The sequence below is a fragment of the Somniosus microcephalus genome, chromosome 3 (genome assembly GCF_052327205.1).
Source record: "Somniosus microcephalus isolate GS21.2 chromosome 3, FLI_Smic_1.0, whole genome shotgun sequence".
Taxonomy (NCBI): Eukaryota; Metazoa; Chordata; class Chondrichthyes; order Squaliformes; family Somniosidae; genus Somniosus; species Somniosus microcephalus.
Genome location: NC_140989.1, coordinates 183,940,566 through 183,965,031, shown reverse-complemented (window position 1 = coordinate 183,965,031; position 24,466 = coordinate 183,940,566). Strand labels below are relative to the sequence as shown.

At 50.6% G+C, this 24,466-nt stretch overlaps 1 protein-coding gene across 5 annotated transcripts in view; it reads right to left on the bottom strand.

Annotated features, from left to right (window-relative positions):
* Nucleotides 1-24,466, bottom strand: part of kif25 (kinesin family member 25) — a 277,704-nt gene that overhangs the window by 183,361 nt on the left and 69,877 nt on the right. For all 5 annotated transcript variants that reach the window (XM_085982016.1, XM_085982015.1, XM_085982012.1 and 2 more), the window contains one exon: nucleotides 18,360-18,402. In XM_085982016.1, coding sequence (XP_085838142.1) covers nucleotides 18,360-18,402 — 43 coding nt within the window. The remainder of the gene's footprint in view (nucleotides 1-18,359; nucleotides 18,403-24,466) is intronic.

Below are 24,466 nucleotides of genomic sequence, written 5' to 3'. Positions count from 1 at the left end.
GGTGACCATTGCACATGCCAGCGCTGGTACGTCTGCAGTGCAGCTGCCACCACCTGCAGGGCACACTGCTTCCAGCCATGCTCAGATCAAGCAGCCTGCGTCCGCACCCTCCAAGACCAGAGGTCGGCCAGGCCGTCCCTCAGGGGCTTCTGCGCTTCCACACAGTCAGCAGGCGTCCCCCAGCCTTGACCCCGCCACTGGGGTTCAATTACGTAGGAGCAGCACGGTGGCATAGTGGTTAGCACTGTTGCCTCACAGCGCCAGGGACCCGGGTTCGAATCCGGCCTCGGGTGACTGTCTGTGTGGAGTTTGCACATTCTCCCCGTGTTTGCGTGGGTTTCCTCCGGGTGCTCCGGTTTCCTCCCACAGTCCAAAGATGTGCGGGTTAGGTTGATTGGCTATGATAAATTGACCCTTAGTGTTAGGGGGATTAAATACGTGGGGTTACGGGGATAGGGTGGGATATGTGTTGGTGTAGGGGTTACGGGGATCGGGTGGGATATGTGTCGGTGCAGGCTCGATGGGCCGAAATGGCCTCTATCTGCACTGTGAGGTTTCTGTGATTTCTGAGAAAGGAATTAACCTGGAGTGCAGATTGTCAGTGTTTGACAGCTTCAAACAGCTGTCAAACACTGATATTTCATCTGTCAAAAGGTCTTGACAGATGAAATATCAATCTTTGACGTCACTTGTTGCCGGGTGGCCCTTAATTGGCCTGCTAAGCCCGCTGGGCAGGCTCAACAAGGTCAATCAAGTCAAAATCGCGTCAGTTGGCTAGAACTTGATGGAGGCGGGACTACAACCCCGAAAGTTGTAGTCCCGCCTCCTACCCGCCTCCTCAATGAAAATCCAGCCCATTACATCTAGTTCCCTCGTCTAGATAATTAATATATATTGTGAATAACTGGGGTCCTAGCACCGATCCCTGCGGTACCCCACTAGTCACTGCCTGCCACTTGGAAAAAGGCCCGTTTATTCGAACTCTTTGCTTCCTGTCTGCCAACCAGTTCTCTATCCAAGTCAGTACCTTACCCCCAATCCCATGTGTTTTAACTTTGCACACTAATCTCTTATGCGGGACCTTATCGAAAGCCTTCTGAAAGTCCAAATACACACATCCACTGGTTCTCCCTTATCTATTCTACCAGTTACATCCTCCAAAAATTCCAGTAGATTAGTCAAGCATGATTTACCTTTGGTAAATCCATGTTGACTTTGTCCGATCCTGTCACTGTTTTCCAAGTGCTCTGCTATTATATCTTTTATAATGGACTCTAGCATCTTCTCCACAACTTATGGGCTTTTACTTTCGCGACCAGTCTGCCATGCGGGACCTTATCAAAAGCCTTGCTAAAATCCATATAGACTAGATCAAATGCACTACCCTCATCGACCCTCCTTGTTACCTCCTCAAAAAATTCAATCAAGTTAGTCAGACACGACCTTCCCTTAACAAATCCATGCTGACTGTCCCTGATTAATGTGTCTTTCTAAATTAAGATTTATCCTGTCCCTCAGAATTTTTTCCAATAATTTTCCCATCACCGAGGTTATTACTCGGTCTATCCCTTTCTCCCTTTTTAAACAACGGTACCATGTTAGCAGTCCTCCAGCACCACACCTGTAGCCAGAGAGGATTGGAAAATGATGGTCAGAGCCTCTGCTATTTCCTTTCTTACTTCTCTTAACAGTCTGGGATGCAGTTCATCTGGGCCTGAGGATTTATCCACTTTCAAAGATGCTAGATTTCTCTTTCATTATGTTTGTTTCATCTAATATTTCACACTCCGCCTCTGATTGCAATGTCTGCATTGACCCTCTCTTTTGTGAAAACAGATGCAAAGTATTCATTAAGAACCATACCCATGTCTTGTGCCTCCACACACGGGTTATCTTTATGGTCTCTAATAGGCCCTAGTGTTCATTTAGTTACAGGAAACTTTCTGGTATCCGGCACGGACGGGACCGACGTGGTGCCGGTTCATCAACAATTCCGGATAACTGAACGCTATAGTAAAAGATACGGAGCTCAGAGCTCCGTATAAAGCAACAAACCCTGTCAGCTTCAAAACAATCGGCACAAGTTGCAAGTGTCTCTGTAGCTTAGCAACAGCTTCAGCTACACCCTTGCACAGCAACAAATGGAGTAAAAAAAAAAGTAAAAAAAGTTACCTGAACCGACTCCTGAATTTTGCCGGTGGATAGAGCGTTCCGGTTAATTAGGGGCCGGTTAATCGAAAGTTTCCTGTATCCTGTTGCTCTTAATGTATTTATAAAACATCTTTGGGTTTTCCTTGATTTTACTTGCCAATATTTGTTCATGCTCTCTCTTTGCTTTCCTAATTTCCTTTTTAATTTCACCCCTGCACTTTCTATACTTCTCTAGGGTTTCTGCAGTATTGAGCCCTCGGTATCTGTCATAAGCTTCTCTTTTTTTTTCTTTATCCTACCCTGTATGCATCCAGGGAGCTCTAGATTTATTAGTCCCACCCTTTTTCTTTACTTGCTCTGACCCCTCACTATCTCCTCCTACCTCCCACTGCTCTGACACTGATTTACCTTCAGGTTTCTGTCTCCAGTCCACTTTGGCTAAATCACATCTCAGCTTAGTAAAATTAGCTTTTCCCTAATTGAGAACTTTTATTCCTGGTCTATCCTTGTCCTTTTCCATAACTACCCTAAATCTAACTGAATTATGATCACTACCACCAAAATGCTCTCCCACTGATACCCTTTCCACCTGCCCAGCTTCATTCCCTAAAACTAGGTCCAGAACCGCCCCTGTCTTGTTGGGCTTGCTACGTACTGGCTAAAAAAATTCTCCTGCATGTATTCCAACAATTATGCTCCCTCGATACCTTTCACACTAATTTTATCCCAGTTAATATTAGGGAAGTTGAAATCCCCTACTATTACTGCCCTATTTTTGCACGTCTCAGAAATTTGCCTACATGTTTGCTCTTCTATCTCCCTCTAACTGTTTGGGGGTCTATAGCACACTCCCAGCAGTGAGATTGCCCCTTTTTTGTTTTTCAGTTCAACCCATATGGCCTCATTGGATGATCCTTCTCAGATAGCATCCATCATCACAGCTGTAATTGTTTCTTTAATCAATATTGCAACCCCCCCCTCCTTTTTTTATCCCCCTCTCTATCTCATGTGAAAACCCTGTAACCAGGAATGTTGAGCTGCCATTCCTGCCCTTCTTTCAGCCATGTCTCAGTAATAGCTATAGTATCATACTCCCACGTGTCTATCTGTGCCCTCAGCTCATCTGCTTTATTTCCTAGACTCCTTGCATTGAAGTATATACCATTAACACTGCCAAACTCCCTTGTTGTTTATTTTCTAGCCTTTGTTTCCTCTGCCTTGCAAACTCACTTACTAATTTTCTGCCTTCCATTTCCAGCTTTGCTTCTCTGTCTTCTGAATCTACTCTCAGGTTCCCATCCCCCTGCCAAGCTAGGTTAAACCCTCCCCAACAGCACTAGCAAACCCCCCCACAAGGATATTGGTCCCGGTCTTGAGGTGCAACCCGACCAGCTTGTACAGGTCCCACCTCCCCAAGAAATGGTCCCAGTGCCTCAGGAATCTAAAGCCCTTCCCCTCCTGCAACATCTCTCCAGCCACTCATTCATCTCCTCTAACCTCCCATTTCTGTACTCACTAGCACGTGGCACCGGGAGTAATCCTGAGGTTACTACCTTTGAGGTCCTGCTTTTTAATCTCTTTCCTAGCTCCCTAAAATCTGCCTGGAGGACCTCATCCCTCTTTCTACCTATGTCGTTGGTACCGATATGGACCACAACCTCTGGCTGTTCACCCTCCCCCCTCAGAATGTCCTGCAGCCGTTCAGTGACATTCTTGACCCTGGCACCGGGGGAGGCAACATACCATCCCTGGAGTCACGTCTGCCGCCGCAGAAACGCCAGTCTGCTCTACTAACTATCGAATGCCCTATCACTATTGCTCTTCCACTCTTTTTCCTTCCCCCCCCCCCCATGCAGCTGAGCCACCCATGGTGTCATGGACTTGGCTCTAGCTGCACTCCCCAGAGGAACGATCGCCCCCACCAGTATTGAGAACTGAAAACCAGTTAGCGAGCGAGATGCACTCAGGAGATTCCTGCCTGGTCCTCCTCTTCTGTCTGGCGGTCACCCATTCCCTCTCTGCCTGCACACTCTCAAGCTGCGGGGTGACCCCTCCTGAAACGTGCTATCCGCGAAATTCTCAGCCTCGCGGATGCACTGCAGTGACTCCAGCTACCGCTCAAGCTCTGAAACCCGGAGCTCGAGCTGCTGTAGTTGGCGACACTTCCCGCACTCATGGTCGTCCAGGCCAAGAGAAGCATCCAGGACTTCCCACATGGCACAGGATGTGCATTCCACGGGGCTGAGCTGCCCTGCCATGCCTTTACTTTGCAGACTATTAACTAGAAACACTTAGCAGCTACTCACCAATCGGCCCCTTCCCTGGTTGTGATGTCACTATAGCTGTTTTGCAGTAGTTGCTTTTGTTGTTGTTTTCACTGGTGGTTCTCGGGCCTCCTCGCTGCCGCCGCCTTCATCCTGCTCCGCTCCTGCTCCTTCTGGTCTCAGGCCTCCTCGCTGCCGCCGCCTTCATCCTGCTCCGCTCCCGCTCCTTCTGGTCTCGGGCCTCCTCGCTGCCGCCGCCTTCATCCTGCTCCGCTCCCGCTCCTTCTGGTCTCGGGCCTCCTCGCTGCCGCCGCCTTCATCCTGCTCCGCTCCCGCTCCTTCTGGTCTCGGGCCTCCTCGCTGCCGCCGCCTTCATCCTGCTCCGCTCCCGCTCCTTCTGGTTTCGGGCCTCCTTGCTGCCGCCGCCTTCATCCTGCTCCGCTCCTGCTCCTTCTGGTCTCGGGCCTCCTCGCTGCCGCCGCCTTCATCCTGCTCCGCTCCTGCTCCTTCTGGTCTCGGGCCTCCTCGCTGCCGCCGCCTTCATCCTGCTCCGCTCCTGCTCCTTCTGGTCTCGGGCCTCCTCGCTGCCGCCGCCTTCATCCTGCTCCGCTCCTGCTCCTTCTGGTCTCGGGCCTCCTCGCTGCCGCCGCTATTATCCTGCTCCGCTCTCGCTCCTTCTGGTCTCGGGCCTCCTCGCTGCCGCCGCTATTATCCTGCTCCGCTCCTGCTCCTTCTGGTCTCGGGCCTCCTCGCTGCCGCCGCTATTATCCTGCTCCGCTCTCGCTCCTTCTGGTCTCGGGCCTCCTCGCTGCCGCCGCTTTTATCCTGCTCCGCTCTCGCTCCTTCTGGTCTCGGGCCTCCTCGCTGCCGCCGCTATTATCCTGCTCCGCTCTCGCTCCTTCTGGTCTCGGGCCTCCTCGCTGCCGCCGCTTTTATCCTGCTCCGCTCCCACTCCTTCTGGTCTCGGGCCTCCTCACTGCCGCCGCTATTATCCTGCTCCGCTCTCGCTCCTTCTGGTCTCGGGCCTCCTCGCTGCCGCCGCTATTATCCTGCTCCGCTCCTGCTCCTTCTGGTCTCGGGCCTCCTCGCTGCCGCCGCTATTATCCTGCTCCGCTCTCGCTCCTTCTGGTCTCGGGCCTCCTCGCTGCCGCCGCTATTATCCTGCTCCGCTCCTGCTCCTTCTGGTCTCGGGCCTCCTCGCTGCCGCCGCCTTCATCCTGCTCCGCTCCCGCTCCTTCTGGTCTCGGGCCTCCTCGCTGCCGCCGCCTTCATCCTGCTCCGCTCCCGCTCCTTCTGGTCTCGGGCCTCCTCGCTGCCGCCGCTATTATCCTGCTCCGCTCCCGCTCCTTCTGGTCTCGGGCCTCCTCGCTGCCGCCGCTATTATCCTGCTCCGCTCTCGCTCCTTCTGGTCTCGGGCCTCCTCGCTGCCGCCGCCTTCATCCTGCTCCGCTCCCGCTCCTTCTGGTCTCGGGCCTCCTCGCTGCCGCCGCTATTATCCTGCTCCGCTCTCGCTCCTTCTGGTCTTGGGCCTCCTCGCTGCCGCCGCTATTATCCTGCTCCGCTCTCGCTCCTTCTGGTCTCGGGCCTCCTCGCTGCCGCCGCCTTCATCCTGCTCCGCTCTCGCTCCTTCTGGTCTTGGGCCTCCTCGCTGCCGCCGCTTTTATCCTGCTCCGCTCCCGCTCCTTCTGGTCTCGGGCCTCCTCGCTGCCGCCGCCTTCATCCTGCTCCGCTCCCGCTCCTTCTGGTCTCGGGCCTCCTCGCTGCCGCCGCCTTCATCCTGCTCCGCTCCCGCTCCTTCTGGTTTCGGGCCTCCTTGCTGCCGCCGCCTTCATCCTGCTCCGCTCCTGCTCCTTCTGGTCTCGGGCCTCCTCGCTGCCGCCGCCTTCATCCTGCTCCGCTCCTGCTCCTTCTGGTCTCGGGCCTCCTCGCTGCCGCCGCCTTCATCCTGCTCCGCTCCTGCTCCTTCTGGTCTCGGGCCTCCTCGCTGCCGCCGCCTTCATCCTGCTCCGCTCCTGCTCCTTCTGGTCTCGGGCCTCCTCGCTGCCGCCGCTATTATCCTGCTCCGCTCTCGCTCCTTCTGGTCTCGGGCCTCCTCGCTGCCGCCGCTATTATCCTGCTCCGCTCCTGCTCCTTCTGGTCTCGGGCCTCCTCGCTGCCGCCGCTATTATCCTGCTCCGCTCTCGCTCCTTCTGGTCTCGGGCCTCCTCGCTGCCGCCGCTTTTATCCTGCTCCGCTCTCGCTCCTTCTGGTCTCGGGCCTCCTCGCTGCCGCCGCTATTATCCTGCTCCGCTCTCGCTCCTTCTGGTCTCGGGCCTCCTCGCTGCCGCCGCTTTTATCCTGCTCCGCTCCCACTCCTTCTGGTCTCGGGCCTCCTCACTGCCGCCGCTATTATCCTGCTCCGCTCTCGCTCCTTCTGGTCTCGGGCCTCCTCGCTGCCGCCGCTATTATCCTGCTCCGCTCCTGCTCCTTCTGGTCTCGGGCCTCCTCGCTGCCGCCGCTATTATCCTGCTCCGCTCTCGCTCCTTCTGGTCTCGGGCCTCCTCGCTGCCGCCGCTATTATCCTGCTCCGCTCCTGCTCCTTCTGGTCTCGGGCCTCCTCGCTGCCGCCGCCTTCATCCTGCTCCGCTCCCGCTCCTTCTGGTCTCGGGCCTCCTCGCTGCCGCCGCCTTCATCCTGCTCCGCTCCCGCTCCTTCTGGTCTCGGGCCTCCTCGCTGCCGCCGCTATTATCCTGCTCCGCTCCCGCTCCTTCTGGTCTCGGGCCTCCTCGCTGCCGCCGCTATTATCCTGCTCCGCTCTCGCTCCTTCTGGTCTCGGGCCTCCTCGCTGCCGCCGCCTTCATCCTGCTCCGCTCCCGCTCCTTCTGGTCTCGGGCCTCCTCGCTGCCGCCGCTATTATCCTGCTCCGCTCTCGCTCCTTCTGGTCTTGGGCCTCCTCGCTGCCGCCGCTATTATCCTGCTCCGCTCTCGCTCCTTCTGGTCTCGGGCCTCCTCGCTGCCGCCGCCTTCATCCTGCTCCGCTCTCGCTCCTTCTGGTCTTGGGCCTCCTCGCTGCCGCCGCTTTTATCCTGCTCCGCTCTCGCTCCTTCTGGTCTTGGGCCTCCTCGCTGCCGCCGCTTTTATCCTGCTCCGCTCCTGCTCCTTCTGGTCTCGGGCCTCCTCGCTGCCGCCGCTATTATCCTGCTCCGCTCTCGCTCCTTCTGGTCTCGGGCCTCCTCGCTGCCGCCGCTATTATCCTGCTCCGCTCTCGCTCCTTCTGGTCTCGGGCCTCCTCGCTGCCGCCGCTATTATCCTGCTCCGCTCCTGCTCCTTCTGGTCTCGGGCCTCCTCGCTGCCGCCGCTATTATCCTGCTCCGCTCTCGCTCCTTCTGGTCTCGGGCCTCCTTGCTGCCGCCGCTGTTATCCTGCTCCGCTCTCGCTCCTTCTGGTCTCGGGCCTCCTCGCTGCCGCCGCTATTATCCTGTTCCGCTCCTGCTCCTTCTGGCCGTGCCAATGTAACAGCTGGAAACTGGGAGCCAGACTAACTACCCTAGCGTTTTGGAATGTTAAATAATAAACAAATTTTATTTATATAATTTTAAGCATTTCATGACTATAAAATGGAATCGTTTACAGCATCGAAACTGCTTGTTTATGCAAGTTTCCATAGAGTTGAAATACTGGAAACACTCCAGGACATCAGTCAATTGAAATTGTCAGTCACTGACAAGCACCTTAGGCTTTGAAAAAGTTCGTCTCCATTCAATGGTGATGGCCAGCTATTGTTGGTCAATTGTAAAATGAGAGATATGTTACTTGTCCGCAATTCTATGATCGATCTGGGGTTAAATCTCCAACTTGTAAAGTTGTGTTGAAGCCCCTGAAACTACTTTTATTTTTAAAAGTAAAATATCTGTAGCCCTTTCTGAATATTTTTCATTTGGAAGCAGAATTACAGAAAGCTCCAAAATGCTAGAAAATTAACCAAATAGTGTGTCTGGGGTACATGCGGGCGGGTGCGTTATCCTCACAGCCCTCTAACAAAATAAGTCTCCTACATGACCTGCAGTGTCCTTCAGTCATTTCTAAATTCACCACTGCTGCAAACTGCACTTTTGTGTACTTTAGGTTCCCCCCACAATAAAACCGATTGAAAGTTGAGTGTGGCTCCAGGTTAACACGTGGCAGCCTGTGTCCCACTGCACTAAATGCAAGTCTTTCTTTTCTTGTCAGTCTAATTCATTGCACTGTATGTCCGAAGGCTTATATTCAGCTTTTTTTTTGGTGTTGCCAGCTTTTTAAATCTGTTGGTCATATTTTGCTCGTTATCTATGATTGAGTCGACAGGGGGGATTTTGCCAGCCCTGGGGAGGCGGGTTTGGAGGCGGGACTGCTGGGAAAATGGCAGACTCTGAGGGCGGGTACCCATCCCGCCCCCAACCCGCCTCCGTGTCATCTTCCCAGGAGGCGGGTACCTGACCTGCGCCGGGTCCCGTCTCCTCGAGGCGGGAAGGGGATTAGTGCCAAATAACTGCCCATTAAAAGGTAGTTAACAGGCAGTTTTTTTGAGAATCCCCATTTTGAGCCCTGAATTGTGGGCTTCCCGACGGCTCCGAACCGCGAGGCGGGCCGTTGGTCTGCGGGGGTCGGAGGGGTCGAAATGTCCGGTGTTCAGGTGAGTGATGGGTGCATGTGTGCAGAGGTAAGTGTGTGAGGTGTGTGTAAAGTGTTTTAATAAGTTTTACTTACCTTTATTTCTTCCTGCAGGCTTCCTCCCTTCAGGTCTCGGGAGTCCCTCAGCTCACCGGCACAGAAAGCAGAATGGCCGCTGAACTGTCAAAAGCTGCAGCCTTCTGCTTTCTGCTCAGGAGAGCTCTCTAACTCAGTCTGAGTGACAGGACTGAACTTAGAGGACAGATCGTCAGTGTTCGACAGCTTCACAGAGCCGTCAAATGCTGACATTTCATCTGTCAAAAGCTCTTGACAGATGAAATGTCACTCGCTGATGTCACCTGTAACCGGCTTTCCCTTAATTGGCAGGCTTAACAAGGTCAATCAAGGGAAAATAGCTTGGGTTGGCCACAAGTCGATGGAGGCGGGACTAAAACCTGACAAGTGGGAGTCCCGCCTCCAAAAGCTCCCCATTAACAAAGTCCAGCCCATAGAGTCATAATGGCACAGAAGGAGGACATTCGGTCCATCAAGTCTGTGCCGGCTCTCTGCAGAGCAATCGAGTCAGTCCCATTCCCCCGCTCTATCCCCGTAGCCCTGCAAGTTTATTTCCCTCAAGTGCCTATCCAGTCTCCCCTTGAAAACATTGAGTGTGTCCGCTTCCACCACTACCGTTGGCAGCGAGTTCCAGGTCCTCACCACTCTCTGCGTAAAAAAGTTTTCCCTCACGTCCCCCCTGTATTTCTTGCCCAAAACCTTAAATCTGTGACCCCTAGTTGTTGTACCATCAACTGGTGGGAACAGCCTTTCCCCGTCTAGCCAATCCAAACCCGTCTTAATCTTGTAAACCTCTATCAAATCACCCCTCAACCTCCTCTGCTCTAATGAAAACAAATCCAGCTTCTCCAACCTGTCCCCATCCCTGGAACCATTCTGGTAAATCTGCTCTGCACCCTCTCAAGGGCCTTCACATCCTTCCTAAAGTATTGTGACCAGAACTGGACACAATACTCCAGTTATGGCCTAACCAGCGTTTTATAAAGGCTCAGCATAACTTCTCTACTTTTGTACTCAATACCTCTATTTATGAAGCCCAAGATCCCATATGCTTTGTTAACCACCCTCTCAATATGTAATGTCACCTGCAGGGACCTATGCACATTAACTCCCAGGTACCTCTGTCCCTGCACACTCTTTAAAACTGTGCCATTAAGTGTATATTGCCTCTCCCTGTTCCTTCTGCCAAAATGCATCACCTCACACTTCTCTGTATTAAATTCCATCTGCCACTTGTCTGCTAGCCTTTCTATGTCCTGTTGCAGTCGATTGGCATCATCCTCACTGTTTGCCACACCCCCAAGTTTGGTGTTATTGGGAACTTTAGAAATTCTACTTTTTATTCCATTATCCAGGTCATTTATATATATCAAAAAAAGCAGTGGCCCCAGCACTGACCCTTGGGGAACACCACTGTCTACCATCCTCCAGTCTGAAAAACAGCCATTTACCACAACTCGCTGTTTTCTGTCCTTAAGCCAATTCCTTATCCAAGCTGCCACTGATCCACCTATTCCATGAGCCTCAATTTTGTTAACCAGCCTTCTATGTGGTACTTTGGCAAACGCCTTCCAAAAATCTATGTAGACAACATCCATTGCACTCCCTTCATCGATCCTCCCCATATTTCATCAAAAAATTCAATTAGATTAGTCAAACATGATCTGCCTTTTACAAATCCGTGTTGGCTCTCTTTAATTAGCTTAAACCTCTCCGAGTGCCTGTTAATTTTTTCCTTGATTATTGTTTCTAAAACTTTACCCACCACTAGTGTTAAACTGTAGTTACTAGGATTGTCCTTACACCCTTTCTTGAACAATGGTGTCACTTTTGCCACTTTCCAGCCCTCAGGTGCCTCCCCTGCATCGAGGTAAGATTGGAAAATTATGGCAAGCCCTTCTGCTATCTCCTCCCCCAATTCCCTTAGCACGCTGGGATGCAAGCCATCTGGACCAGGCGACTTATCCACTCCAAGCATAACCAGCCTTTCTAGTACATCCTGTCTATCATTTATCACCCCTTCCATTGCTTCTACCTTTGCCACTGCTACCGATATTTTGTCAGCATCCACCTCCGTAGTAAACACCGATACAAAGAAAACATTGAGTATTCTAGCCTTGCCCTGCGACTCTAGCATATAGCACCACCTTTGTCTCTAATCGGCCCCACCCCGCCTCTTATTATCCGCTTACTGTTTATATGCCGGGAGAAGATTTTTGGGTTCCTTTTTATGTTAACTGCCATTCTACTCTCATATTCTCTCTTTGCCAATCTTATTTTCAACTTCACTTCCCTTCTCAACTTATTGTATTTGGTCTGGTTCACCCTTGAAGAATTCACCTGACATGCATCATACACCCTCTTTTTTTGTTTCATCATCTTCTCTATCTCCCTCGTTATCCAAGAAGCCCTTGCTTTGCTTCCCTTACCTTTCCCTCTTGTTGGAATGTACGTAGCCTGTACTTGGAACATCTCCTTAAAGATCACCCATTGTTCCGTTACAGTTTTTCCTGTCAGTCTTTGGTTCCATTTTACCCTGGCTAGATCCTTTCGCATCCCATTGAAGTTAGCCCTATTCCAGTTAAGAAGTTCCACTCTAGATTGTTCCTTGCTCCTCTCCATTGCTAATCTAAATCTTATGATACGATGATCACTCGTAGCCAAGTGTTCTCCCACAGACACTTGGTCGACCTGGCCCACCTCATTCCCCAGCACCAGATCCAGCAATGCCTCCTTCCTAGTTGGGCCAAGAACATACTGGTCAAGGAAATTCTCCTGAACACATTTCAGAAATTCCTTCCCCTCCTTTCCCTTTACCCTAGCATTATCCCAATCGATATTTGGGTAATTAAACTCCCCCCAATATCACCACTCTATAGCTCTTGCATATCTCTGCGATTTCCCTGCAGATTTGCTCCTCTACCTCCCTCCCACTATTTGAAGGCCTATAGAATACCCCCAATAGCGTGATCATACCCTTTTTGCTCCTCAACTCTAACCATTGTCAGGAGTGAAACCACTCCGGGCTGGTTGAATCACTTAAGGGAACACAGGAAACTGTTCAGCAGAGGTGGTGGATGAAACCAAAATAAAGAGCAGCAGGGATTGTTGCCATTGACATGGGCTACAGCCAATAGAGAGCAGCAAAGGAATTTGTAGAAGGTCAACTAAGCCCAAAGCAATATTTGAAACTCAAGCCAAGTACTCCAAATTGAGCGCAAGACTTCCAAGAGAGGAATGGGCTTCTCTGGGAAAACAGCTTCTGGAAATTCACAGCAGTGTACTGTGAACTCTATGAGTAAGAATAATCATTTTAATTAAAATTCTTTAACTTTATGTGGCTTTCTTACATTATAAATGTTACTTTTACTGATCAATTTTACTTGGGAGAAATTCAAATCAATTTCACATAATCTTTGGAACAATTCAGTGTCTTTTCTGGTTACTTTCTTGTTCAGGATAGGTATTTCCTGTTATTTACCAGTTTGGTATTGGCAGTTTTTTTTTAAAAAGCAATTTGATTGCTCAGTTTTTCTGCAGCTTTCTCATTTTTCTTTGGTGCTTATGAACTAAATCAGTTTTTGATATGTACTCTAATCAATTGGACATTTTATTAGTGATTTCAGCTAAATCCTCACGTCAGCCAATCACTATTTTTACCTCTCAGATTTGTGACATCCTGAGGTGCTACCCCTGGTAGCTGTGGTGTCTTTGAAAAAAGTGACATGATAGGTACATGCTCGATTCAAGACTTCTAATTATATAGACAATCAATATTCCTGTTGAGTTATATATGACCTGTAGGTGACGCTGTTGTTCAACACAGATAGCAGAAAACCAGAACACAACAGTATGCATTTATTTTTTAGCATATTTACTGATATATTGTGGCAGAGCCACTGAGGGACTCTGAACAACTGTACATAATTCCCTTTAACGATGTGTTAGCTACAGACTAAATCTGTACCATTGTATTTACTGTTTGCATGTACAGTGCGCGGTCCCTTTAAGAGCGCGGGCAAACGCGATGACGTCATGCCGCTAATCACGTGATCACCTAAACGCGGGAAAAACGTGATGACGTCATGACGCCATCCACGGGACCGCCGAACAGTCCTCGTGGAGCCTCCGACCTGTTAAGACCTGTATTCATAGTTCTCTTGCATCAATCTGTTTAAACTCGTTAGTTTAACATTAAAAACCTTTTTGATTGATTGCCTGCGTCGAACTCAATCTCTAGATAGGAATTTGACCATTCCTACATTGGTGACCCCGACTTTTGTGAACGGATTTCGCAAAAGGAACACAGCATGGAGGCAAATGCTGTTTCGTTGAAGCTGCCGCAGTTCTGGGAGCAACAAGCGACCTCGTGGTTCATCCAAGTTGAAGCCCAGTTCGCCCTGAGATGCATCGTTGAGGATCAGACCCGATACTTATACGTGGTCTCCGCACTCGACGGCTCTACCGCCTCGCGGATCGTCAGTCTTCTCGAGAACCCCCCAGCGGACCGCAAGTATGGGACCCTCAAGGCGCAGTTACTACAGGTTTTCGGGCTCACGAAATCAGAGCACGCCCGTCGGCTGCTTGCTATGCCCGGGATCGGGGACTCCAAACCTTCCGAGCTGATGAGCCAAATGCTCACACTCCTCGGCTCCGAACCGGAATGCTTTCTCTTCAGAGTGTTATTCCTCAGCCAATTACCGGAGCAAGTGCAAGCGGCCTTGGCGAGATCCGAGGTCGAAGGCTGCGCAGCGCTCGCTGCCGAGGCAGACAAAATATTCGCAGTTACGCAACAGCACTGCGCTGCCACGAGGTGCCCATCCCCCACAGACGCCGCCCCAGCTCCTCAGCCCGCGGGGCTGTGCTTCTACCACATGCGGTTTGGCACGAAGGCGAGATGTTGCCACCCTCCCTGCAGCTTCTCTCAAAAAAACAACAACTCCGTCCAATGAAGAACGGGTCTAACGGGTGCCCCGCGGCCGCGATGGCAATCGGCAATGCAGGCAAGCTGCTCTTCATCACAGATACCCTCTCCGGTCGTCGGTTCCTGTGCGACACCGGAGCGCAGTGCAGCATTCTACTTGCATCAGCTCTTGATGTACAGGCTGGGAGTCACGGCCTCCCCCTCGAAGCGGCTAACGGCGGAGCTATTCGGACCTTCGGCAGACGGCGGGTCCAGGTGTGCTTCGGCGACCAGTGGTTTTTCTGGGAATTCATTACGGCCAAGGTGTCGCAAGCCATTCTCGGTGCAGATTTCCTGTGCGCCAACGGCCTCCTGGTCGATGTAAGGAACCGGCGGCTGATCAATGCGGCCACGTTTCACTCTATCCCTTGCCACCATAGTAACACCATGTCGCGCACCGTCTCCTGCGCTTTCCCGACTCCGAATGAGTTCGCTCGCCTGCTAGGCAAATTTCCAGACCTGACCAGGCCCACATTCTCCTCCACGGCCACGAAGCATGGTGTGGAACACCACATCACCACCACCGGCCCCCCGGTCCACGTGCGGGCCCGGCGCCTCGAACCTGGCAAGCTAGCGGTCGCGAAGGCAGAGTTCGCAACAATGGAACGCTTAGGGATTATTCGCAGGTCGAATAGTCCCTGGTCTTCGCCTCTTCACATCGTATCGAAACCTGGCGACGGATGGCGGCCCTGCGGCGACTATCAGCGCCTAAACGACGCCACCACTCCTGATCGATACCCGATCCCCCACATCCAGGATTTCTCTGCCCATTTGGCAGGAAACACCGTTTTTTCCAAGGTTGACCTTGTCCGAGGCTACCACCAGGTCCCGGTGCACCCGCAAGACGTCCAGAAGACCGTGATCATCACCCCTTTCAGTCTCTTCGAATTTTTAAGGATGCCGTTTGGGTTGAAGAACGCCGCCCAGGCTTTCCAGCACCTCATTGACTCCATGCTGCGGGACCTCAAGTTCCTTTTCGTCTACTTAGACGATATCCTCATTGCCAGTCCTAATAAGGAGGAACACATCTCTCACCTCTGCACCCTCTTTCGACGCCTCAGCCAACACGGCCTGATTATCAACCCAGCCAAGTGTCAGTTTGGTCTGCATCAAATTGATTTCCTGGGACATCGCATTACCTCAGAGGGAGCGGTTCCTTTGCAAGCGAAGGTAGAGGCGGTGACATCCTTTCCACGCTCGCAGAACATAAAGACCCTGCAGGAGTTCCTCGGGATGGTAAACTTTTACCACCGTTTCGTGCCTAAGGCAGCACTGCTCATGCAGCCCCTGTACGAGGCCCTCAAGGGCAAGTCTGGCAAGGATCCGGTGGGCTGGACGGTTGACATGGACCGGGCATTCACCGACACCAAGAGCGCCTTAGCCAACGCGACCATGCTGGCGCACCCGCTACCAGGAGCCACCATCGCCCTCACCACTGACGCATCTGATTACGCAATCGGCGCAGTTCAGGAGCAGTGGGTGAATGGGACGTGGCAGCCGTTGGCATTCTTCAGCCGTCAACTGCGGCGTAACGAGCGGGCGTACAGTACTTTCGACAGGGAGTTACTAGCCCTTTTTCTGGCCATTCGCTATTTCCGGTTCTTGTTGGAAGGACGTCCTTTCACCGCTTTCGTCGACCATAAGCCACTGACTTTTGCCATGGCCAAGACCGCCAAACCGTGGTCATCTCGACAACAATGTCAGCTGACATACATCTCCGAATTTACCACAGATATTCAGCACGTGGCCGGTAAAGACAACCTGGTGGCAGATTGCCTCTCCTGCGCGACCGTGCATGCGGTCCAGCTGGGCATCGACTACGCCCTCATGGCGGCAGACCAAGTCTCAGACCCAGAAGTGCAGGCTTACCGCACCAACACCACTAGCCTCCAGTTGGCTGACGTCAGGTTCCATTCGGCTGGTACCACGTTGCTGTGAGACGTCTCCGTTCGGGACCCTCGCCCTATTGTGCCGGTCGCCTGGCGCCGCACGGTGTTTGACGCCATACATGGGTTGTCACACCCAGGAATGAAGGCTTCTCAGAAGCTAATGTCATCTAAGTTCGTTTGGTGGGGCATGCATAAAGATGTCCGTGACTGGGCCAACACCTGCGTGGTCTGCCAAAAGGCCAAGGTACAGCGCCACATCAAGGCTCCATTGGCCACCTTTGCAGTTCCTGAACGACGGTTTGACCACGTTAATGTGGACCTGGTAGGACCACTTCCACCTTCCCATGGTTTTACGCACATCCTGACCATAGTAGATCGCACCACCAGATGGCCGGAGGCGGTTCCCCTGTCATCTACTACTTTGGCGGACATGGCCAGGGCGTTCATCTCTTCATGGGTCGGCCGTTTTGGAGTGCCTGCTGATATCTCTTCGGACCGGGGACCGCAGTTTTCCTCCGAACTCTGGAATGCGGTGGCTCAACGATTCGGTGTCAAGTTACATCGCACCACAGCCTGCCACCCACAAGCGAACGGTCTGTGCAAACGTTTTCACAGATCGCTTAAGGCCGCACTGAGGGCCAGCCTCCAAGACGCTGGATGGGCAGACAAGCTGCCATGGGTCATGTTGGGCCTTCGCACGGCCCCCAAGGAAGATCTTCACTCTTCCGCGGCAGAGCTCGTTTATGGTCAGCCGCTGCGAGTGCCAGGGGATTTCCTGCCAACACCAACGGAGCCATGGTCCGCCTCACGCCAGCTTATCAGTCACCAGGAAGCAGCCAGATGTTTCGCGCTGGTTCCCACATCGCATCACGGGTTTCAGGGCTCTCACGTTCCAGCGGAGCTGAAACAAGCCGACTACGTGTTCATCCGCCACGGTGCTCACCAGGATCCGCTCAAGGCCCCATACACTGGTCCTTTCCGCGTGTTAGAGGCAGGAGACAAAACCTTCAAGGTGGATGTCGGTGGTAAACCGGACCACCTTTCGGTCGACCGTTTGAAGCCAGCACACCTGGACCTTGACCGTCCCGTCGAGACCGCACAGCCACCGAGACGAGGTCGGCCGCCCACCGTCGTCACGCCAGAACAAGTGCAACCACCCGCCAGACCGCCCGCCATCAAACAGCTTCCACTTCGGGAATACAGGAGTCGTTCTGACAGGCTTGTCAGACCCCCTCACCGTTTGACTTTTTCCGTTAAAGACAATTCTGGGGGGGCACATGTGGCAGAGCCACTGAGGGACTCTGAACAACTGTACATAATTCCCTTTAACGATGTGTTAGCTACAGACTAAATCTGTACCATTGTATTTACTGTTTGCATATACAGTGCGCGGTCCCTTTAAGAGCGCGGGCAAACGCGATGACGTCACGCCGCTAATCACGTGATCACCTAAACGCGGGAAAAACGTGATGACGTCATGACGCCATCCACGGGACCGCCGAGCAGTCCTCGTGGAGCCTCCGACCTGTTAAGGCCTGTATTCATAGTTCTCTTGCATCAATCTGTTTAAACTCGTTAGTTTGACATTAAAAACCTTTTTGATTGATTGCCTGCATTGAACTCAATCTCTAGATAGGAATTTGACCATTCCTACAATATTAAATAATTAATATCAAGTATTACCACAAGACTCATTAGTTAGAAAACATAAATGAAGTCCAATAGCACATGATTTATATTTTATTTGTTAAGAAACTTAGATAAAAGTCAAGTCCCACAGTGCAGTACAACACTAACTAAAAACTAAAACTAAAAAGAATAGGAGAAATGAGATGAGATAAATCCAGAAGTGATTCAAATTGAAAAGCTGGTGATTATATCCTTTGAGAGCGGGCATGGTCACTCATAAGCAAGTGGAGTGAGAGTCAATAGTATACAAATCTTATCCCAGTGCATTCATCGGATATTCTGTTTGTACCATAGTAGATAAGTAATTAAATCTATGAGTGATTTGTAAATGCTGATTTTAAATGCAAACTATATTGATGTATGGGTTGGGACTAGATCTGGTGATGCGACTATCAAGTTTTTCTCCACAGTGCAATCTGACATTGTTATTTCATTAAATAGGAAGAAAATTTCATGGAGATGAAATCGCTTTTGAGATACAACAATATTTAGACCTTGTTTATAATAACTATATGCAAGGAATAATCATGGCATTGCAAGGCACACATTTAAGCAGGAGAGCAGATTTAAAACAAAAATAACATTTACTTACAAACTGAGACATGAATTAACTTGAGGCTTATTTTTAACGTGTAACTGATTGCACTTTACAGCACAATGGAATGATTATTCTTGGGAAATGGAGAGGGTGGTACTCACATCATCAATCCAATGAATCACCCTCTCTGATGCAGTTCCAGGCCTGCAAAATATCATGTATAATAAAATGTGAAAAACTGACAGTGGACATCAGAATCAGTCAAAAACATTGATATTCGCAGAGTCGAAAAACAAGTGCAGTAACCCTTGGATCTGTTGTGTATGTACCTTTAAGGGAATAACTGGTCTTAGACTGCAGTACCGGCAGTGACCACCCCTGTATAAAAGGCCCTAGCAGGCTTCTGTAGTTTCAGTTTCAAGCTGCCTCTTGTTCAGTAAAGTACCTGTTAAACTGTTCTCCCGAAGTCCGTGTATTATTGAGGCGCGGACTTTACAGTGGCGACGAGTAAGTTCGAACTCACCTGCAGTGTGGCATCATCTCACGGGGATCTCGCCTGAAAGGAAGGTCCTGGAAGGTCGTAGTCTGAGCAACGGGCGTCGACCGAGGGCAACCGCCCAAAGAATCCATCGGTGTTTGGAGAATTGCGGGAGAGACTGTGGTTCCAGCGAATCGTGCTGGTAGCAGGTAGCGCGCTGACCCTTCCGGACTGCGGCGGGCTCAAGCTCGATTGAGCGGCTCTACAAATCGGGCCGCGCAGCGCCGCCGGGAAAAGTAAACAAGAGAGAGAGGGTGGAGCGCACAGGCCGCGGTCGGTGCTCGAGAACAGGACAGCGGAGAGAAACTAAACGGGGGGAAGGAAAGCGAGTCGCCGCCATTACCCCGTAGAACGCTAGAAGCAGCGTGGCAGTAAGGGGAAGAAGCAAAAGCGCGGGAGGCGCCATTTTATCCCATTGGGGAAGAAGCAAAAGCGCGGGAGGCGCCATTTTATTCCATTGGGGAAGAAGCAAAAGCGGGGGAGGCACCATTTTAAATCGCCCAAGATGCCAAAAAGTGGCAGTATCACTGCTTTCGACAACGAGGTAGAAGACTGGACCACATATGTGGAAAGAATTGAAGTGTACTGCAAGGCAAATGAGGTGGCTGATGGAAAGAGGGCGTCGGTATTATTAAATCTGATGGGTGCGAGTACGTACGGCCTATTGCGGAATTTAATTACCCCAGCTAAACCAATGGAGAAAAGTTTTGAGGAGATTGTTCATATCTTACAGGAACATCTAAGCCCTACACCACTGCTGATAGCAGAAAGATTCAAGTTCCATAAAAGAAACCAGCACAAAGATGAGAGCAATGCTGACTATCTTACGGAACTACGCAAGTTATCGAAGCACTGCCAGTTCAGAGCAGGACTGGCAGACACCTTACGGGATAAGTTTGTCTGCGGGCTCCAGAGTGAAGGAACCCAGAAACGACTACTTTCAAAAAAGGACCTGACGCTAGAACAGGCTTTCAGCATGGCAGTATCCTACGAAGCAGCAGCACGGGGAGCTGCGGAAATACAACAGAAACCACAAGAATACAGCGCTAACGAAATGGCGTATGGAGCCGAAAAGTGCTATCGCTGCGGCAGAACAACCCATGAGCAGAAGGACTGCTGGTTTAAAGACAAAATATGCAGGCAATGTGGGAAAATGGGACATATAGCAAGAGTCTGCAGGTCGGGAAAGAAGACCAACACGACAAGAACTACTAAGGAACAGTACAGGAAAGTAAAGAAACTGACAGATGGTAGTTCAGAAGATCAGGAGAGTGATAAGGACTCCGGGAGCAGGCGACTAAGTTGTTTAAAGTTACACAACGTGATTGCAAAAGACGATCACCGAACCATTTGGGTCACCCTCATGATAGCAGGGTCCCCAGTGAAGATGGGACACAGGATCAGCCCTAACTGTCATGAATCGACGAGACTATGAGCGGCTATTCTCACACATACCCTTAAAGGACACGTCCATTGTATTGAAGACATACACGGGGCAAAAGGTCTACCCCAGAGGAAAAATAAGGGTGCCAGTTGAATATAACGGAAAGGAAACACAGAAACTATACATGTATATACTACGAGATGGAGGACCACCATTATTGGGACATGAATGGATCCGAAGACTACAATTGGATTGGCATTCCATTCTGGCACTAACTGTGACTGACAAAAAAGATGATGACGTCGCACCTGGACGTCTGTCACAAATTCTATCTGACGCGGAAGAGGTGTTCCAACAAGGACTTGGGACTGTAAAAGGAGTAAAGGCAACCATAAAGATTGAGGATAATGCAACCACAACATTTTTCAAGGCCAGACCGGTGCCATACGCGATATGCCCAGCTGTGGAAGCTGAACTGGAGAGTCTGGAGCGTTCGGGGGTGCTATCTAAGGTGGACTGGAGCGAGTGGGCCACACCCATCGTTCCTGTAATGAAGAAAGCATTGAGCAGCACGCCTGGGGAGCCAAGGAAGGTTCGCATCTGTGGGGACTTCAAGGTGACTGTGAACCCAGTCCTGCACACAGTACAGTATCCGCTTCTGCGGATAGAAGATATTTTCGCCTCACTATCTGGAGGGAAACGTTTTACAAAGATTGACCTGGCTCAAGCGTATCTACAAATGGAGGTGGAAGAAGCATCTGGGAAATACTCACGATAAACACTCACAAAGGCCTTTACCAGTACAATCGACTGGTATTTGGGGTAGCATCGGCCCCGGCTATGTGGCAGAGGGCAATGGAACAAGTCCTGCAAGGGATCCCGGGGACCCAGTGTTATTTGGACAACATCCTGGTTACGGGCGAAAATGACAATGAACACCTTGCCAACCTGGAACAGGTGCTCACGAGATTGCAGGAATATGGGCTACGAGCCAACCGTCCCACATGCGAGTTCTTCAGGAGACAAATCTCGTATTGTGGCCACATGATTGATGAGGAAGGGTTGCATAAGTCGCCGGACAAGATTGAGGCTGTAGTCAAGGCTCCAGCACCAGAAAATGTGTCGCAACTGAGGTCGTTCCTCGGGTTGGTGAACTACTACCATAAGTTCTTGCCGAATTTATCTACAATTCTGCACCCACTGAACGCCCTCCTTCAAACTGGTGTAACATGGAAATGGAGTGATGAGTGTAAGCGTGCCTTTCAGGAATGTAAATGCCAAATCACTTCAAAAGAAGTATTGGCCCACTACAACCCAACACTATCGATTCGGTTGGCATGTGATGCGTCACCTTACGGCGTTGGAGCGGTGCTGCCACACAAATTCCGTGACGGTTCAGAGAGGCCAATAGCCTTTGCATCGCGCTCGCTAACCTCAGCCGAGCGTAACTACGCCCAGATTGACAGGGAGGCCCTCAGCCTGGTGTGGGGGGTGAAGAAGTTCAATCACTATCTGCACAGGCAGAAATTCACCCTACTGACTGATCATCAACCCCTGGTCTCAATTTTTAACCCAAAGAAGGGCGTTCCGGTGATGACGGTGCAACGGCTGCAAAGATGGTCACTTTTTCTAGGGGCACATCAGTATGACATAGAGTACAAAGGTACGAAACAACATGGAAACGCTGATGGGCTGTCGCGCCTACCGTTGCCTACGGCGGAAGAAGCACCTGCAGTGGACCCGGTGGAGATATTCCATGCGACCATAGTCGAATGTTTGCCTGTTACAAACGCAAGTATTGAGAAGGAAACCCGAAATGACCCGACACTCTCTCTGGTCTATGATTTGACGGTGAAGGGATGGCCAGCATATGGCAACTCACTGTTGCCAGCATTCTCGCCAAGGAGGGAACAGCTGTCAGTGTGCCGGGGAACCTTGATGTGTGGATCCCGAGTGGTAATTCCACCCAAGTTGAGAGATAGAGTACTCAATGAGCTTCACGAGGGTCATCTGGGAGGGGTAAAAATGAAGAGCCTAGCCAGGGCGTTTGTGTGGTGGCCGGGAATCGATAAAGAAATCGAGGATATGACCAAGAGATGCACAGGATGCCAGAAGGTCCAAAACGCTCCACCACAGGCCCCGCTACATCCATGGGAGTGGCCCTCATCTCCATGGCAACGGGTACACATTGATTTCGCTGGTCCATTTATGGACTCAATGTTTCTAATCGCTGTGGACGCCCATTCAAAATGGCCAGAGGTCATTAAAATATCCTCCACCACCACGGAGAAAACTATTGCAGTCCTAAGGACCATCTTCACCAGGAATGGGTTGCCAGAACAGATCTGTTCCGACAATGGCCCACAGTTTGTGTCTGAGGGTTTCCGGAGGTTCCTGAAGAATAATGGGGTGAAACATTACACATCTGCCCCATATCATCCAGCCACAAATGGATTGGCTGAGAAGTTTGTTCAGACCTTTAAAAAGGCCATAAAGGCAATGTATAATGATGACATACCACTGCAACACAAGGTGGATAACTTCCCGTTTGCTTACCAGAATGCGACACATGCAGTAACCAACCAAACTCCAGCCGTACTGTTTTTCAACCGGAGACTAAGATGTCGCTTGGATTTGCTCAAACCAAACATAAGACAAGATGTTGAGGATAAGCAGTTCCAGCACATAAATGAGAAGCCAACCAGGAGCTTCAAGATAGGGCAACCAGTCTTGGCCCGCGACTACCGAACAGAAAAATGGCAGCCAGGCACGCTATGCACACAGCAGGGACCACTAATGTACACAGTGGACGTTGGAGAGAGCATCGTGAGACACCATGCTGACCAGATTCTAGAGTCACAGGAACAAGCCAAACCTGTACCACAAGCATGTGCACCTGGTAATGAGCCCGAAGCACAGATTGCGTTTACCTCAGAAGCAGGGGTATTGGAAGCTGACGAACCAACCAATGACAATGAGCCAGAATTGACTCCACCGCCAGAACAGGATACTCGAGAAAGGCGCTATCCAGTCCGGATCAGGAAGCCTCCTCAAAGACTGAACTTATAAATGACTATTTCAGTTGATGTATATATTACTGAGAAAATTGTAATTGTAATTAGTTATTATTTAGTTGTTAAATGAATGTTATGTACTGTTTATCTAAAAGGGGAGGAATTGTTGTGTATGTACCTTTAAGGGAATAACTGGTCTTAGACTGCAGTACCGGCAGTGACCACCCCTGTATAAAAGGCCCTAGCAGGCTTCTGTAGTTTCAGTTTCAAGCTGCCTCTTGTTCAGTAAAGTACCTGTTAAACTGTTCTCCCGAAGTCTGTGTATTATTGGGGCGCGGACTTTACAGGATCGGCATTAAATTCTGAATGTTGTGAAGTTGCTTTTGTCTTAAATTAAGAATAAGTGTTTTACTAAAATTAAAAAAAAGGTAAATTTAAATAATACTGCATCATTGTTAAATTTGACAGCTTTAACAAAAAATTAGTTAGCATTGCAAACACAAAGATAAGTAGCCTTGAGCACATCTTATTCAAACTGGAATAGGTTTACAGAAATGAAAGGAATAATCTCAATTTTGCTATATGCTGGTGTAGCAAATCACTTCACCAAAGACTGCTAAATGGATTTATTATTGCAGATACCCATATGGTAAAGTATTAATTTCAAATAAAAAAAAAAAAAATTCATTCTTGGGATGTGGTCGTCACTGGAAAGGTCAGCATTTATTGCCCATCCCTAGCTACCCTTGAGAAGGTGGTGGTGGGTCTTCTTGAACTGCAGAACAGCTGGTGGAGGGGCGCCCACAATGCTGTTAGGTACGGAGTTTGTGATTATAACTCAGCGACGATGAAGGAACGCCAATATATGTCCTAGTCATGATGGTGTGTGACTTAGAGGGGATGAGGAGGTGATGGTGTTCCCATGCACCTGCTGCCCTTGTCTTTTTAGGTAGTGGAGGCTGAGGGTTTGGGAGGTGTTGCCGAAGTAGCTGTGGCAACTTGCGGCAGTGGATCCTGCAGATAATACGCACTGCAACCACGGTGCGCCGGAGTGGATATTTAAGCTGGTGGCTGGGGTGCCGATCAAGCAGACTTCTTTATTCTGGATAGTGTGAAGCTCCTCAAGTATTGTTGCAGCTATCCAGGCAAGTGGAGAGTATTCCATCTCACTCCTGACTTATGGCTTGTAGGTGGTGGAGAGGCTTTGGGGAGTTAGCTGAGCCACTCACCGCAGAATATTCAACCTCAGACCTGCTCTAATAGCTACAGCAGTTATGTGGCTGGTCCAGTTGAGTTTCTGGTCAATGGTAACTACCAGGATATTGATGGTGG